This window comes from Protopterus annectens, chromosome 9.part0, assembly GCF_019279795.1.
Source record: "Protopterus annectens isolate FY-2018-M chromosome 9.part0, PAN1.0, whole genome shotgun sequence".
Taxonomy (NCBI): domain Eukaryota; kingdom Metazoa; phylum Chordata; order Ceratodontiformes; family Protopteridae; genus Protopterus; species Protopterus annectens.
In genome coordinates, this window is record NC_056743.1 from 1,909,163,104 (window position 1) to 1,909,182,670 (window position 19,567).

At 40.0% G+C, this 19,567-nt stretch overlaps 1 protein-coding gene across 1 annotated transcript in view; it reads left to right on the forward strand.

Moving 5' to 3' along the window:
* Positions 1–19,567, forward strand: part of VAV1 (vav guanine nucleotide exchange factor 1) — a gene marked incomplete at its 3' end in the record, with an annotated part of 1,650,237 nt that overhangs the window by 771,143 nt on the left and 859,527 nt on the right. Inside the window, 1 exon segment of the mRNA XM_044084720.1 lies at positions 6,210–6,278. Within this exon segment, the coding sequence (XP_043940655.1) occupies positions 6,210–6,278 (69 nt within the window).

Here is a 19,567-nt window from a genome sequence, read left to right on the forward strand (position 1 = left end):
GATTCTCAGCTGTACCTGGGCATTGTCACAACACCTCCAATGACGATTCTCAGCTGTATCTGTGCATTGTCACCACATTTCTAATAACAATTCTCATTTGTACCTGGGTATTGTCACCAAATTTCTAATGATGATTATCAGCTGTACCTGGGCATTGTCACCACATTTCTAATGATGATTCTCAGCTGTATCTGTGCATTGTCACCACATTTCTAATGACAATTCTCAGCTGTATCTGTCCATTGTCACCACATTTCTAATGACAATTCTCAGCTGTACCTAGGCATTGTCACAGCAGCTCCAATAATAATTCTAAGCTGTATCTGTGCATTGTCACCACATTTCTAATGACAATTCTCAGCTGTATCTGTCCATTGTCACCACATTTCTAATGACAATTCTCAGCTGTACCTGGGCATTGTCACAGCAGCTCCAATAATAATTCTAAGCTGTATCTGTGCATTGTCACCACATTTCTAATGACAATTCTCAGCTGTATCTGTCCATTGTCACCACATTTCTAATGACAATTCTCAGCTGTACCTGGGCATTGTCACAGCAGCTCCAATAATAATTCTAAGCTGTATCTGTGCATTGTCACCACATTTCTAATGATGATTCTCAGCTGTATCTGTGCATTGTCATCACATTTCTAATGACAATTCTCAGCTGTATCTGTCCATTGTCACCACATTTCTAATGACGATGCTCAGCTGTACCTGGGCATTGTCACAGCAGCTCTATTGACAATTCTAAGCTGTATCTGTGCATTGTCACCACATTTCTAATGATGATTCTCAGCTGTATCTGTGCATTGTCACCACATTTCTAATGACGATTCTCAGCTGTATCTGTGCATTGTCGCCACATTTCTAATAATGATTCTCAGCTGTACCTGGGCATTGTCACAGCAACTCCAATGACAATTCTAAGCTGTATCTCTGCATTGTCACCACATTTCTAATGACGATTCTCAGCTGTACCTGGACATTGTCACAGCAGCTCCAATAATAATTCTAAGCTGTATCTGTGCATTGTCACCACATTTCTAATGATGATTCTCAGCTGTACCTGTGCATTGTCACCACATTTCTAATGACAATTCTCAGCTGTACCTGGGCATTGTCATAGCAGCTCCAATGACAGTTCCCAGCTATACCTAGGCATCAGTCTGTGTATTACCAGATGGGTAGCAAACTGGCTCACTGATAGAACCCACCTAATCAAAATAGGGGAAGCCACCTCAAGCAGTAGACCTGTATTGAGTGGCGTACCCCAGGGTTTGGTCTTGGGGCCTCTGTTATTTGGGATATACTTTTCTGATGTGCAGGCCAAAACCAGTGGGCTATGGCTGACCAAGTTTGCAGATAACTGCAAGCTGGGTGCTGTTATCAATTCCTCTAGTGATCTGGACATCTTCCAAAAGCATCTCACCTAAACAAATGACTGGTGCCAGAAACATGGCCTCAAACTGAACACAAAAAATGCACCAACATCCCCTTTGGGGAGAGTGACATACCCACTAATTGTCACATTAATAACAATGTCCTAAGCACGCAATCAGTCGTGAGGGATTTGGGCACCCAGGTTGATAGCAACCTGACTTTTGACCACCATGTTGCTTCTGTTGTACGAAAAGATTTCTACATGGCTCACTTCATAAGTAAGGGTATCTCATCCAGGGGCAAAGAGGTCATAACATCCCTGTATTCTTCCATTATAAGGCCCATTACTGAGTACAGCGCCCCTTTCGGCATGTACCTCGCAAAGCACATGCAGCAGCTGGAGAGACCACAGAGGTTCTTCATTAGGAAAATCCAGGGCCTCAAACATCTACCATATACATATAGGCTCAAAGCCCTATCTCTCTACTCAGTTTCATACAGACTCCTCAGAGGTGACCGCTGGCATACAAGGTGAGTTCGGACCCCGCCTTGATGAGACTGCTGCATATCCACAAGTCAAGCTCCACTCAAGTAACCTGCATTGCTATCCTCAACCTGATCGGTGACATCAATAGGACTTGTTGGCAGGATATATTTGTGTCCCAGAGACTCCCTGTCTGTGGAATAGATTCCCTCTCCACATCAAGCAAAGTATCTTTTTTACTCCTTTTTAAGCACAACCTGGATAACTGGATGGGAAACATAAACTACACCCCTGGGATTCCACCCGTGCCCCTGCTGGACAAGGGCATTGGGTGCTGATTTGTCTAAACATGGGCAAAACTCTTGGCTAGGCTTATAAGGGCCTCAGGGCCAATAGCCTATTAAGTTCCTATGATCCTATGACAGTTCTCAACTATACCAGAGCATTGTCACAACATCTCAGTTGACAGTTCTCAGCTGTACATGCCCATTGTCAGGACATCTCTAATGACAATTATCAGCTATACCTGGGCATTGTCACAACTCATACAATGACAGTTCTGAGCTGCACCTGTACATTGTCACATCTCCACTGACCGTTCTTAGCTGTACCAGTACATTGTTATGACATCTCCAATGGCAATTGATGTACCTATGTATTGTCACAAAACCTGTTGCTAGCTGTACCTGAGCATTGACATTTCTCAGCTGTACATGAGCATTCTCATAATACCTGCAATGACAATTCTCAGCTGAAGCGATAACAATAGTTCTAACTACTTCATGATTGTCCTAATGAAAAAATGGGTAAGTCACTCACTAGTTGGTTATATGTGTGTGTTGTTATCTCAGCTGTCCTCTGCATGAGGTCCACATATTCTCCATATGCCAATATTGATTTTTATTGGGTATTGCAGACTAAACTGTCACTTGGGCATCAACATACCAGATAAGAAAGACCACTCTACTTCCCTGCCCTGCATGACAAAAAGCACAACTAACAACCTTCAGCTATTCCCATCACAGCAGTCTAGAAAAATCAAACTGTGTGCTGCTGTTCTCCATTAATTAAACTAATATGGACATTTCTGTAGGGAAGTGTTGCATAGTGTGACCATATCACGGACATCCCTGGGTGACCTTATACCCTCCTGCCTACCCTTTACTTCATCATTTGTGCCAACATTTGGAGTTACCCCTTGTGCATCTATAGTGCAATCCATTTCATCGACTGTTATGGAATCAGTGTTGGGTTTGAGTCAGTGACTGTTTTAGTGTCTGTGATATTAGCTGAGCTGTTAAACTCCTATGATGGACCTGCTTATGTTAGAACATGCAGCAGTTTCTACCCAAAGTTTCTCCTAAAGAGATATATTCAGATATGTGAGCAGACTGGAGCAGCAGTCCCATCTGTACAGACAGGCTATGTTGTGCTACCACAGTATTTGTAATCAGGTGTTACGGTCATCACAAAGACACAGTATGGACCCACTTCAAAGGGCCAAATTTCTACACTGTCTGCACTAGCATTTATAACACTGGTAGTGGTTTAATAACTTACTATTTACATGGCCAGCCAGAAGGACCCATAAAAGATGCAGTAGCTAACATTAAAGTTACGAACTGAACTGAGTGTGTGTGTAGCTATAAAACTCAAAATTACTAGTCACTCAAAAGGCAGTAACAACAATCTTAGCAGTGAAAATAATCAACTCAGAAAAAATGAACTTATCAAAGATAATTTTATTAAAATAAAAATGAGTGCTTTCATCCTACCACTTAGGACTTCAGAATACCAGCCATGAAACACTTCCATCTTAAATACATGTCAACAGCCAATGGGAATGAAACATCAATTAAAAAATCAATCAGGTTAAGGAAACATAGTTGATTTACTTAAAAAGCATTAACAATATCTCTGCATTTATCACTATGTTCATTTCATCTCAGTAAAAAGAATAAAGATAAAAATGCTACTAATAAATTTCATAAAAAATGTTAAAAAGTTAGGTGAATAAATTGAACCAATGAATCTCATTCTCACAACTTAGCCGGCCGGGGGGTAGGGATATCTAAATTAATCTGCCAAATTAATTCCCTATATCCCATTCTGTTCTCCCATTGTCCCCCTCTGATATCTATAGATATTTTTTCAAGAATTTCAAACTCAAATTTGGAAAAACTGTTACACAGACATGAATGCCTGAACAAGGCGTTGTTCTTGTTTTCTTTTTTAATATTGTATATATGCTCATAAATACTTCTGTCCCGTTTACATTCAGTCTTTCCCACATAAAATGCCTTACATGTTTGGCAAACTGCTAAGTACACCACACCTTTCATTTTGCAATTACCTTTTACAAAATAACTTTTTTAGAGCAAAGATTCTCCAGAGTAATAGTAGCCTTGTCATAAATATACTGGCAGGAGCTACAGTTTCCACACTTTGTAGTTATAGTATTATTCACCCTGTGTGAGTTCCAAACATTTCTACTGATCACTCTCAAGTATAGTCTTAGGTTTCTGTGGTGGCACGGTGGTAGCATTGTTACCTCACAGCAAGAGGTTCTCCCATTCGATTCTCAGCTTGGCTTGGGAGTGCCTTCTGTGTGGAGTCTGCATGTTCTCCCCGTGGTTGGGTAGCATTCAAAAGACATGCGTGCGTAAATGGGCATTCCTTCGTTGAAGGCTGGGCGTCGAGCTGGCACCTCGGCATTTCATAAAAATCTACTGCCAATCATTAGTGGACTGGAGTTCCACTGTGGCGACCCCTTACCGGGAAAAAGCCGAAAGACAAACAACATGTCTCAAGTATAGTCTTAATGTTCTTATCAACTTTATAAACAAAGTATGGGGTTTCCCGAGTGTGTTGATAATGCCATCATTAGATTCATAGATTCTTACTAAGCTAACTGCCCTTGCGAGCCATTTTAAGCTTAGCCAATTATCCCTTGTGAGACTCAAACCCTGCACCTTGTGTTTGTAAGGCAAACACCTTAACCATTAGGCCACCCTCCCAACTCAATTTCATCAGTTTCAAAGAGAGTACAATTGTCTATTATAACCTTGATTGACTGAGGTACTCAGCTTTAATGTTTTATGGAATTGACAAAGCTAGGATGTGTTAAGATCTGATTAGTTCCTGCAAAATCTGGTCCAGAGCTTGTACCTAGTAGGGAAATACACCTCACCGCTCTACCATCCATTATGTCTTCCTGGATGTTAAGAAGATCCTTGGTGCATTCCCTTTCTAAAACCATGACGGTCATTACATTTAGCTCAGCCTTTGCAATTGTCATCCCTCAAAACCATTCTAGCTGGTCTGATATATTGCCCTTTGACTAGGTTCTTCTTACATTGCCATGGATGGTAACTCATAGTGTAAATACCGATTAGAAAAGGTGTTCTTCCTATAAATCAATGAAACAAGCTGTTTTGAAAAAGAGGTCAGCTAAGTCATGAGAAATGAGATTCATTGCTTCAGTTGAACTACGAAGGTCATTTAACATGAGTATTGCACTGGCTTTCATTTTCTGTGCTCTATAAAACATCTCTTCATCTTTCAAGATGTTACTCTGTGAGATGGTCTGTTAGCAGATATTTCATTTATCAGTGTATTGAGTTTGTACTAAGTATTGCATGCCGCTCCCTCAAACCTGTGCAGTATAATAATCTGCGCAGACTGAAGCAGATTGACTAAGGAATTTTCTAGATGTTTATCCTACAAAGACAAACAAGCAAGCTTGTAATTTGTGTTATTTGGAAAGCTTGAGAATGCAGGAGTTTATGTTGCAAAGATATTGCAGCATTTCCTTTCTCTGATTTATTATTTGCTTGGGGTGAAACAGTGGTGTGTGAGTGCACACTGAAGGCAATGCCACAAGGTGTGTGAGTGCACACTGAAGGCAATGCCACAATCCAGATGGCAATTGTACCTGTACATCAGGTGTTGTAAGACTCTTAAACATGTGTGTAATGTTACAAAACACAAAACATAGCAGGCATATGTGTAACGGCCTCACTTGGAACATGTAGCCTGAGGCCATCCTGCTGGGCCTAATGATATGTTTACTCTCCAAGGGTTAACTGCTGATGCAAATATTCCACATTTGTGAGGTATTTGTTCACATGCATTTGTGCTGTGATGTCGATATAATCTCTGGTGTCATGTTTTATTCAGCGTGCAGAAATCCTACACGAATAACAATAATAATTGTAATAACGATCATGGTGGTGACAATGAAGATGACGGTACTGCTCATAATGATGATGTCATTTAAATACACGCTAACATTTTTTTTAGGAGAAAGAGACTGAGAATTTTTTTTTTCTTCATTACAGCACTTTATGAAGCCACTGCAGTCATTTCTGAAGCGCTCTGAAATGGAGAATGTTTTTATCAATATTGAGGTAAGCCATCTTTTATTAATCTCGCTGTCTCCTGCAAACACGTGTTTGGTTTAGAAGGCATGTATCCTAATATGTGAAAATAAAAGAAAAAACACGGCCAGAGCTCGGACTAAACTCTATATTTATTAAGGTGAAGTGGTTTTCGTTTCTGTATTCACAAACTTCGTCAGACCAAACAGTTAACTGTTGAAACAATTACTTAAATAATTATTCTATAAAGGTCTGAAGTGACCATTGTTTCTCTTATGTTTAACCTCAGTAAAAAGCTCCTGCAACAGTCATTTCGGGTAACCCCTACTCATAAACACTTCCATTAAATACTTACATTCTTCATTAAACTAAGAGTCTTCACTCACCGTCTTGGTGGCTCAGACAAATTGCCCTTTAACAACTGCCTTCTTGTTGGACATAGGGTGGGAACTTGTAAAATGTAAGAAGGAATTAAAGTAACAGGGTTTTCTATGTATTTTGGCAACAAATCTCCTATTCCTTCTGTCCTTACTGAGGTTAACATCCAAATAGTTAATTTTTTGCTCACCTGTCATGTGAGTAAATTGTAAGTAATGTACAGTGTTGTTGATATAAGTCAGGAATTCATCCGCCCTTTGTTGGCTATCGTTCCATAGGATGAATAAATCATCCAGGTAACATAAGTATAACACGATGTTGTTGGTATATACACCATCCAAGATTTACCTCTTTTCCAAACCTACCATTACCAAATTGTCAAAGATAGTGCCACAAGGTGAACCCATCACCACATCTACTTTTTGAAGGTAGTAGTTGTTGTTAAACATTAAAAAATTGTTTTGGAGAACTGTCTCAAATAGGTCTACATATAAATTAATTTCTTCCTGTGGCATCCCCAATTCAAACAAAAAGTGTTCAATTTCCTGAATATCTTCCTGATGAGGTATAACTGAAAAGAGGTCCTTGATGTCAACCGTTAAAAACAGGACCTCTTCCATATATTCAATAGAATTGATCAAACTGAGGAAGTGTCAAGAATCCTTACATATTTGGACCTGTCCTTCCAAAAACTTCTTAAGTCTACTATCTAAAACTTTTGCATAAGCGTACATTATTGAGTTGTGGCCGCCCACTATTGGTCACAATGGTGAGTTAACTACATCCTTATGTATCCTGGGAACACCAAAGATGGTCGGGATGGTAGGTGAAATCACATTTAAATAAATCACATTTAAATAATTGTATATCTCAATACTTATTTTCCTCTATGCCAAATTCAGTTCATTCCTAGTCACTTCTTGGTATGTGTCAGTAAAGAAAATCTCATACATTCTTCTATTATAATCATGGATATCCATGATAACCAATCCTCCCCCTTTACACGGCTTCATTATTCAAATTTTTTGTTGTATCAAGTATGCAAGTATATCTCTCTCTTCCTTAGACAAATTGTCTTGAAACCCTTTTTGTTCATTAGTTAGTAAATATCTTATATCTAACTCACATATTCTTTCAAAACAAAGCTAAAGCCAGGTGCAAGGGGGATTGTAAGTACTGTTAATACATAATTCAGTAGCCCTCTGTGGCTGTGTCTCACCAAATATAACTTTAAAATTAAGCTTTCTTAGAAATAATTTTAAATCCAACAACACTGTGGCCAACCCTGGTCCACTAGCAGGGATAAATGTGAAACCCTTACTTAAGAAGTTGGCCATTTCCTCATCCACAAATGTTTCCAAAAAAATTATAAATTTTAAAATCATTGTCAGTATTGGTGATGATCGTAAGCTTAGGCATAATACCAAGAGTATTATTTAATGATCTTTGTGTGCCCTCCAAACTGTCTACCTGCAACCTGCACCCTGCTCCTAGTAATTGGCTCTCGGAGGGCAACCTCGTGCCCGGGACCCCCCCCCCCGATTTCTCCTAGAGGGCGTGTGAAAATCCTTATTAGGAGCATAACTCTGTCTGCCCATGTTATTACCATTATGATTGCTAATCCTTTTAGATCTTCTTAGCGGTGGAAAATCCTGGTCGTAGTTACTACTATCACTGTCAGCTGCAAAATCCTGCTGTTTGTTCTGCTCATTATTGACATTGGAACCATTGCTGGCATTCTCCCGCCCAAGTTGTGCATCACCACTGTTACTAGAATTGCTATTAACCTGGGGTGATTTAGGGTAGGCTTGCCCCCTGCTATATTGCTGCTTGTCCCTAAGCAACTTAGCATTTTTTCTATGCTTCAGGTCAGTGATAAAGCTTTCAGTACTTTCATAAACACATTCATGTTCATACCTGTATCTAACATATTCAACATCAGCCTGCAAGCGCAATTCAAGTTCATCACATTGTCCCAATAACATATCAATAACATATCAATATCCTTATTATTGTATTTAAATAACAATTGAAGCAGCTCAAACTCATGTCTCTCAAGCATGGTGATGAGCTCATTCTGCAGTGGTAACGTTTCCACAAGCCCCGCTGGGTATCGCCATCTTCTTAAACCCTTTGGAAACACCCCATTGGCAATACATTCTTCTAAATTTGTGCTTTCCAATTGTAACTTTTTTAGTTTAAAAAGTTTGCTATGTAAACCTTTGAGCTTGCTGCTAATGTCATTGACATTAGTCCCGCTATTATGTTGAGCCCCAGTGCTGACAGTACCATTGATAAGCCAGTCCCTTAAAACCGGAGGCTTCCAAATGTTGTGAACACTATTATTTCCTGTCTACAAGTTGTTCCCAGGCAAAACAGCCATCACGGGCATATTAACAGCCAGACTGAGCCACTGCTGCTGCAAAGCGTATGCAGTATTGTTGTCTACATGATTAAATACTTCAGTTACTGTACCTGCCAATGAACATTGTGCCGACGAAAGAACTGCTTGTTGTGCTGAGCTCAAACATGCATTCTATTGTTACTCACCAAGATTAGAAACCAATTGGTGCTGTTGGATATTTAAGTTAGTTTGGTTTAATGGAAACCCTTGCTGTAGAATCCGCTCCTGCTGATGCGATGCTGAGTTCTGATTCTTCTTCTGCTGAACAATGTTTCCTTCTGGTATTAATGAAACCCGGTGGGTTTCTTGCTGCTGTTTTTATGATTTTCTGATGAGTTTTTGGTGTATGACAAATTTTAGTGACAACATGCATTTTAATAGTTTTTAATGAAAGTAAAATAATTAGTAGCATTGGTTTTCATAGGTTCATAGGTAGGTACTAGGCTATTGGCCCTAGGGCCTATATAAGCCTAGCCAAATAGTACCCTGGCTTTTGCCACCCAAGAAAATTATTTTCCTGTGTCCCTGTCGAGCAGAGCCACAGAAGTGATGCCTAGGGTGAATTTCCTATCTCCCATCCAATCATCAAGATTTTTCTTGAAGAGTGCTAATGAGGAGTTTTGTTTGATATAGATAGGTAGTTTGATTCAGAGTATGGGAAGTCTCTGGGACAGGAATCTATCCTTTCAGCATGTTCTGTTTATTGTGGTGACAAGGTTTAGGTCCCTAGAGCATGTAGCTCGTAGGGATTGGGATTTCTTTAAGTGGAGCATGTCCAACAGCTCTGGGTTGGACATAGCTTTGTATGTTAGGCAGAGATTGCCTCTGAGTAGGCGATATGCAATGGAGTAAAGCTGGAGTTTTTTGAGACATTCTGCATAGGGCATCTGTTTGACGCCAGTAATCCTCTTTGTGAGGTATTTCTGTGGCCTTTCCAGTTGTTGTAGATGTCTTGTGAGGTACATACCAAAAGGGGTGTTGTACTCTATAATGGGTGTAATGAGTGATGAGTAGAGGGGAACAATGACCTCTTTTTTCCAGGATGACAAACCTTTTGTGATGAGGTGTGCCACTTAGAAAGATTTCCTGACTACTGTGGTGATGTGATTATAAAAGGAGAGACTACTGTCCACCTGTGTCCCAAGGTCTCTTATCACACTTTCGGTGTTAAGTAGACTACCACCTATGTGGTAGTTCATGGGTACAGAGTTTTTACCACAATGGATGACAATGCACTTTTTGGCACTGAGCTTGAGGCCATGGCTTTGACATCAGGCATCTGTCTCAGTGAGGCCCTTTTGTAGGATGTCCAGATCGTTAGGAGTTTTGATTATGGATCCTAGTTTGCAGTCATCTGCAAACTTTGTTAGCCTAGGACCTTCTGTGTTAGCCTGTACTTCAGAGAAGTAGATACCAAACAGGAGAGGACCCAGGACTGAACCCTGTGGTACTCCACTTGTCACTGGTCTAAAGATGGATTTGGAGTCTGCTACTTTCACAGTGTGGATTCTGTCAGTGAGCCAGTTGGCAACCCATCTTGTGACATAGGGATTTATACCTAGTTTAGTAAGTTTATCTATAATTCCAGAATGGGAGATGATGTCGAAAGCCTTGGCGAGATCTAGATAGGCTGTGTGAACCACCTTACCCTCATATACGGCTTTGGTGACCACTTCAAAGAAGTCTATCAGGTTTAGGAGACATGATCTGCCTTTTACAAACCCAAACTGGGTGGGGTCTAGAGTTTGGAGATTATCAATGTCATTGTTTATAAGTTCTATGATGATAAGTTCCATAGCCTTGCTGACCAGGCTTGTCAGGCTAATGGGGTGGTAGTTCCCGGGGTCCATGGTGGCTCCCCCTTTGTGGAGTGGGATAACCATCACTGTGCACCATTCAGTGGGCACAAAGCTTGAGGTGAGGCTATGACTGAACATGGTACTTAGGTGGGGTGCCATTTTGTTCTGTAGTTCATGTAGAACGCAGCCTGGGATGTTGTCAGGTCCCATGGATGCTGTGTTCTTGGCTTTGGAGAGTGTGTTTTTACCTGTGCAGCTGTGATTACAGGAACTTTGCATTCTTCCGGTATGGAGATGGGCCCTTTAGGGGATGAGAGGGGGGTAAAGTTAGCACTGAACCTATCTACCAGGATGTTGGCAATATCAGTTGGTTCTGTATATTTAGTGCCATTATGCTGTAACTCAGAGCAGATCTGAGTGTTGCCATTGAGATTCTTGACATAGCTATAGATTGCTTTGTGGTTGCCTTTAGAATCAGTGGTGATTTTGTTTTCATAACTAGCTTTGGAGTATTTTATGAGGGATCTCAGCTTCTTAGTGAGGCTGACCAGGGAGTTCCTCCAATCATGGATGTTATGTTAATGAATGTTATGTAACTTTAACTTTAAATGTTGCTGGTTATTTTTAATTAATGGCATCATTTGCTTTGTAGAATAATTATTTAAGTAATTGTTTCAACAGTTAACTGTTTGGCCTGATGAAGTTTGTCAATACACAAACGAAAAGTGCTTCACCTTACTAAGTATAGAGTTTAGTCCGAGCTGTAGCCATGTTTTTTGTTTTAGTTTTACAGTTTGTCATGATTATTGCTTTTTTATGTATCCTAATATGTCCAATATAAGGCAGAATGCAGAAGGAGACCATGTGTGCTGTTTAGGTCCACTTTATTATTCTGGGGTTGCACTCATATTTAGTCATAATTTATACTGCAGCCAGACATGCCTTCATGAATGCCCAGTACCACCACTGTAATAAATAACAAACTCAGTGGAACATATCACTGTCGTTCAAATTAAGACGCATTATTTTACTTTCCTGAGGGCAAAATGACATTTTCAGTCCATAGGATGAGGTAAATGTGTCTCTATAAATGTAAAAAGAGTCGATATGTTAAACTTCCTCATTGAAATGTGACACACTAAAATGTTTTTTAAACTCTCTGACCACCTGATCTATAGTTCTGACTCTGGTGTGTCTGATTTTTCATGCTCACTACCAGGTAACACAGACTTTTGTGAAGTCTAAAGTTTACTTCCACTATATCGCAAGCTTTCATTATAACCGGCCATCGTTTCTGTATTTGGCCTCACCTGTTCAGGACTGTAAGTGTCCTCAATCATGGCTGTAATCAACTGGTCACGATGTCCTCTGCACCTGATAGTGATGTCTGTGCCTTCAAGACTAAATGAAACAGTGCGGTCTCTTTTGTTACTATAGCTGGGATTTACTTCAGACCTAAGTACTATCCTGAAGGTATATAAAATATGACTCAGTAAAGAAACTGTCATGTTGAAAGGTCTGTAAGTGTGGGTTAATTTCCTACAGACACACTTTGCATTGTATTGAAGAACTCATATCTTTCTCTGACTTATCTGATAATGACTAGGTATTAAAACAGATACATTTCTATATAGAACCAGAAATAATTAAACTTTATATTTAACAGCAAGCACTGTATTTGACAATTTCCTTAGTCCAGTCTTAAATACTTCAACTTACATTTCCATCCAGCCATTGCTAGTGCAATACCTTGGTGCATTAGGGAAATAAATAATAAGGTTTTATTTACCTTTTGGTGCATTATAGAACTGCCCCCAGCTGCCGTGTGTTCTTGGCCCACCGTCCTGGCTAATCTCTCCAATCTGAGTACACTGCTCTAGGACACAGAAACTAACAACCTGAAGAACAAGGACCCTGTCCAAACTCCCTTCAGTCTCTACAGTTGAGCAACCTATCCCTGTACTTTCTCAGTAAAGGGAACATGAAAGTATGTGTCTAAACTATCACGGCCAGTATAGCCTATAACTTATTATTAGATCTAGGTGGTTATAAAGCGCTAGCCAGGAAAACCAGCAGCTTTACTCCCTCCCCACTCTGTAACCAGTCTAATCTACTTTTTCCACCATTTAAAGACACTCGGAACCACTACTCCTTTTCTTGCATTAGGAACCTAAACTTCCTCCTTTTTTACCCTGCTTACAATAAATTAATTTGGGCCACCAGGTGGCAGACTTGCCCCATCCAGGCCTTGAAGCCTTCTCCTGACCTGTACTACACCTTTGCTATATACTGTTTATCCACAGACTTGCTATTAAACTGTAGCCCATAACATCTACTTATTTTTATGGTTAGCTCTCACACACCCTCCAAATAGCTCTATTATCTACTCTTTTAACTTTATTCCAGTATTTAGGGTTACCTACCTACTGTAATCCCTGCTTCAACTGATTGTTCTTTTCAGCTCCTTACCTCTCTTGTCTCTACCTGCTCCATTCGCCCTGTGGGCTCACTCCGCTCCCCTACCCTACCCCCAATTCCGACCCACCCCTACTGTTCCTAAGCTTATACATCCTCACCACACCCTCTTCCTCTTCAATCCAATCACAATAGTAATCTTGTTAACATTATACATACACCTCTCTCTAATCTCCCCTAGTATAACCCCTCCCCTTTAAAGAACACCAGTAAGCTTATTAGTCACTGTGCAAATGTGACCTTTTGAAATCCAACTAAGGCTCCTAATCATTGTCTTTCTCCTACTTTCTCTAACAGCAACCTACCTGCTAACCTCGTATGAACAGTCAAAATATTTACAGCTGAACATCCCTAATGCACAAACAAGTACTATACCTCTAATTAATTCTCCAGAACACATAAATATAACATATTTACCTAGCTATTTACCTGTTAAATATCACCGACTGACCCATATCAAATACAACTATCTAAAACCTAAAAACCTCTTCACCATTACTTTAACCTCCACAATCCCGTTAAACAAACTATTACACCTCTCCTTACAAGATGGGGGCATTCCTCCTAACCCAGGACCAGGGCAAAAACCAAGCACAGAACCACAAATTCATGTTCCTGCTACCCCAAATATCCCATCTAAATCTCCCAACTCACTCTATATAGCTCACCTCAATATTTGCAGCATAAATAATAAAATTGCCCACCTCCATGCTCTCCTGGATGTTAATTCCTATGATATACTTTGTTTAACAGAAACATGGCTGAAACCCACTACACAAGATGATGAAATTATTCCATCTGGGTACAACATCTTGAGACAGGACCGCAAAGTAAAAAAAGGAGGGGGTTGCTATCCTCTATAAAGAAGGGCTACAAATATCTATACTAGATCTTGGTTCCTCTTCTGAAAATAATGCAGAAATCATTAGCACCAAACTTCAACTTAATCCCAGCAAATCCCTAAATATAATATGTATCTACTTGCCCCCTGGCTGAACTCTCCACAAAAATTATCCAAGAGACAATAATTCTTTGAGACTTTAATATAAACTGGAAGGACTGCTCTACTGAATCACCATCCTCCCATATTAACCCTAATGGTTTCTAACAAACAATTAACTCCCCAGCCAGAATTAATAAACCCAATAACAAAGAATCCATCCTAGACTGGGTTCTAATAAATAATCACCAACAACTCTATAATGTAGGGACCCTCCCTGACGATGTAAGTGACCATTCTCTCACTTACATAATCAGGCAAAGGTCGAGCTCACACAACCTAACCATATATAAAACAATAAGAAACAACAGAAACTTTAACCCCAATAACTTCCAAGCTGAACTAAAAGAATGTGATTGGTCACCTATAAAATAACTCCCACTTGATGAAACAACAGACTACTTTAACTCAAAATTCTTAAGAATCCTTAACCACCATGCACAAAAGCTTTCCATCAAAATTAAATGTATACCCGCCCCATACCTTACAAAGAAAACCAGGCAGAAAATTCAACAGAGAAATAAAGTTTGGGCACTATGGAGAACAACTAAAAACCCCATAGACCAACAACAATTCAGGCAAAAAAGAAATGAGACTAAGAAAGCTATACTCGAAGATAAAAAAAAAACTTTTGCTTCCACCTCCAACAGACCAACCAAAATAATCCACAAAAGTTCTGGGCTAGCATAAACAGACTACTTCAACCAGGCCACTCCACAACACCACCCTCTATAGGATCAAATTCCGACAATCCAAAGCAAGCTGCTAATGCTTTTAATACCTTCTTCACTGAGACCACCCAAACACTTGCTAATCAACTAACAGTCAATAGCTCTGCCCTTCCAACCAATACTACTAACTCTCTCCCAACTCTAAACCTGCAACCTTTCCAAACTTCCCTCATCTGCAACCTCTTAAGTAAACTAAAACCTACTAGCCCCTCAACTGACCAGCTACCTGCTGAATACCTGCAAAAGGCAGCCAAAGTCATAGCTTATCCTGTATCATTGCTGATAAATAGAACTATACAAGAAAGCACTATTCCCACCATCTGGAAAATCTCCTACATTATCCCCCTACACAAGGGAGGAAGCTCAAGAGAATATTCTAACTATCGTCCCATAGCTCTTAGCTAAAATAATGGAAAAGTGCATCAACAGAAAGTTACTAGACCACCTACTCCAGAACAATTTATTGGCCAAATCTCAACATGGCTTCAGGCCTTTCCACAGTACAACAACTGCACTCCTATCCTTCACTGACAGCATCAATAAAAACCGTAATAACAATCTTCTCTCTTCAGCACTTTTCATCGACCTTTCAAAAGCATTTGACATGGTCGACCACCACTTACTTCTCAATATTCTAAAATCCTTCTCTCTGGACACAAAAACTATAAAATGGTTCCAGTCCTACCTTGATAATAGACAGCAGGCAGTGCTATGGGACAACAACCTCTCATCCCATCTTCCAGTTACTCTAGGTGTTCCTCAGGGCTCTATATTGGGCCCCCTCTTTTTCTCAATATTTATCAATGACCTCATCCTAGCTATTCCTTTAACTAACTGTGTACAATACACAGATGATTTGACAATAATCTGCTCAACTAAATCTCAATCCCAACTACAGAACTCAGGCAATGTTCAATAAAAAAGAAAATTGGTTTCTACAACGCTGCCTCCTCTTGAACCCCAAAAAACCAAACTCCTCCTCTTCACTCTTACCCATAAATCACTCCTAATGAACTTTTCAGTGTTATCCAATAATGGTACACTCATATCTCCCGATCCAACAACTAAACGTCTAGGGGTAACCATTGATAACAACCTGAACTTTGAAACCCATATCAACAATACCATAAACAATGTCAACAGGAAACTAGGCTCCCTCTATAAGATAAAACCCTTTCTCTCCCCACTAGCCAGAACCACTATTGCCTATTCCCACCTTATCTCCACACTTCTTTATGCTTCTTCCATATATACTAACTTGTCAAAAAATAACCTTAACAAGCTAGCCAATGCTTACAATAGCATTGCCAGATTTGCTACTGCTTCCTCCTTTAAGACCCATCACTGCCATAACCTGAAACAATTAGGCTGGTTAGAGCTTCTGAATCAGATTCACTTTAAACAACTCACCATTGCGCACAAAACCCTTTTCCAACCTACCAATACCCCAATACTTGCTAGTCTCATTACCCAGTATAAGAACCTTTCAACTTTTTTAATAAACTACTTGTATCAACATGTAAATCTAATAACATGGCAGGAGATGCTCTGTTCTCAAATGCAGTTGGAAAGTATTGGAACCAACTCCCCCATGAACTTACATCACTGTCTTCATTTACACTTTTTAAACACAATCTGAAACTCTATCTTAAAACCCATTGGTTATGTCCGTGTACAAATCCATACTAATCTCATACTATATCCCAAATACCCTCTCTTAAGACCTAGTTCCTGCTCTATCTGTGTCTTTTTAGATCAAGGCCTATCCCTGGCAAAACCATATCTTATCCTAATAGAGATAATTTAAAATACCTAGTTAAATTCTTCTGCATATAATTCTAAAGCATCCTACCTAAGGCAGGCAACAAGTATTGTTTAAACTGTGAGCATTTCTGAACTGTTGAAACTTGAAGTATGCGTTTGTTTAGCAATTACTTTCTAGTTACTAATGAAGTCTTGTACATAAAGTCTAAAATATCTTATCTAATACTTGTGACATGTTTTTTGTATAAACTGTGAAGATTCCAGAACTGTTTAAAATGTGTAGTATTTAACTGTATAACAACTAGTACCTGTATGTTAGTAGTCTAGTAATCTCTTGGAACTTATCTCCCCGGGACTCTACTGAAAATGGACATAAATCCAGTTAGACTATCCCGGTCAACAAATGTAAAATAAATAAATAAAATAAATAAATTAGGGAAATAAATAATAAGGTTGTATTTAACAAAATAACACACTTCTTCTGAGGTGATTTGCATGCCGTCATGACCAGCGGTAGGGTAAACGACAATCTTCTCATAACACACTTCTTCTGAGGTGATTTGCACGCCGTCATGACCAGCGGTAGGTTAAATGACAATCTTCTCATACTTATTCCAGCTGCTGACATCATTTCAGTCGTACAAAATACTCGAACCATTTTGAATGGACACCTACCCCAACATGAGCAAAATATTTATGAATGTACCTGCAAAATAAATATGCAGTGTTTTCCAACATGTACCTGGACATGGATTTGTGATGCTTTTTTAAGCATCTTATTTTTTCGTCTGGAATGATACATGTTCTTTATACAACCACTTAATCGTTTTACTTAGTTTAATCACCACATGAGCTTTTATCCTAACGTTTTTGTATTATCATGACTAGAGTATCCTTCATGTTTTTCTAAGCTGCTCATTCTCTCTGTTCACAGAGAGTTAACCCTAACTCTACTTCCCCAAACAACTCAACATTTCTTCACTGAACGTTCAGCTCTTAACTCGTACTTTAGGAAGCGAGTCTTCAAACACAAAGCTACAAGACTCTGATAACTCAACGTATGATCATTTGTACATCCTGTGTTACTTTCAGTTGCTTGTTCAGTAAATTCTGGTACTGACATTCTTTATAAATAAGATGTGTTACCCCCATCCAAGGGGACCTTTATATCCAGTCTGGTACATATACATAAGTAATGTAGGAATGGGGTTTTCACTCCCCAACACCACCATACTCATGTGTGCTAACCCTAATCATAACCATAACCCTTCCACTGTCCCTAGCACTAACCCTAACCCTAACCCTACCTCTGTCCCTAACACTAACCCTACCTCTGTCCCTAACCCTAACCCTAACCCTAACCCCAACTCTGTCCCCAACACTAACCTTAACCCTAACTCCACCTCTGTCCCTAACACTAACTTTACCTCTGTCTCTAACACTAATCCTAACTCCACCTCTGTCCCTAACCCTAATCCCACCTATGTCCCTAACATTAACTCTACCTCTGTCTCTAACACTAACCCTAACCCTAACCCTAACTCCACCTCTGTCCCTAACTCTAACCTTAACCCTAACCCCACCTCTGTCCCTAACCCTAACCCTACCTCTGTCTCTGACACTAAACCTAACCCTAACTCTATCCCTAACCCTAATCCCACATCTGTCCCCAACCCTAACCTTAACCCTAACCCCACCTCTATCTCTAAACCTAACCCTACCTCTGTCCCTAACACTGACCCTACATCTGTCTCTAACACTAACCCTAACTCCACCTCTGTCCCTAACTCTAACCTTAACCCTAACCCCACCTCTGTCCCTAACCCCACCTCTGTCCCTAACCCTACCTCTGTCTCTAACACTAACCCTAACTCTATCCCTAACCCCAACTCTGTCCCCAACACTAACCTTAACCCTAACTCCACCTCTGTCCCTAACACTAACTTTACCTCTGTCTCTAACACTAATCCTAACTCCACCTCTGTCCCTAACCCTAATCCCACCTATATCCCTAACACTAACTCTACCTCTGTCTCTAACACTATCCCTAACCCTAACCCTAACTCCACCACTGTCCCTAACTCTAACCTTAACCCTAACCCCACCTCTGTCTCTAACCCTAACCCTAACCCCACCTCTGTCCCTAACCCTAACCCTACCTCTGTCTCTGACACTAAACCTAACCCTAACTCTATCCCTAACCCTAATCCCACATCTGTCCCCAACCCTAACCTTAACCCTAACCCCACCTCTATCTCTAAACCTAACCCTACCTCTGTCCCTAACACTGACCCTACATCTGTCTCTAACACTAACCCTAAGTCCACCTCTGTCCCTAACTCTAACCTTAACCCTAACCCCACCTCTGTCCCTAACTCCACCTCTGTCCCTAACTGTAACCTTAACCCTAACCCCACCTCTGTCCCTAACCCTAACCGTACCTCTGTATCTAAAACTAACCTTACACATCATGTTACAAAACCCCTTTCCCTAACAGTACCACAAGACAAAAGGACACAGAACACAGACAACACAAAACATGTAGAATAAATACCATCTCAAGTCTCCCCTAAAAAGAGACCACTAACCTAATGGAACTAATACGGTCAAGAAAGGATAAGTAATAAAAAAAAAAAATTCAGCTCTTATAACTATTTGCAAGAAAAAATGTATATGTCTGACACCTTTCGTCTCTTTGACAAGCTTTTTTTTTTGCCAACCTTGCTTGAAACATAGTTAAGCAGTACAGTCTTACCTTTGCTAGGCAC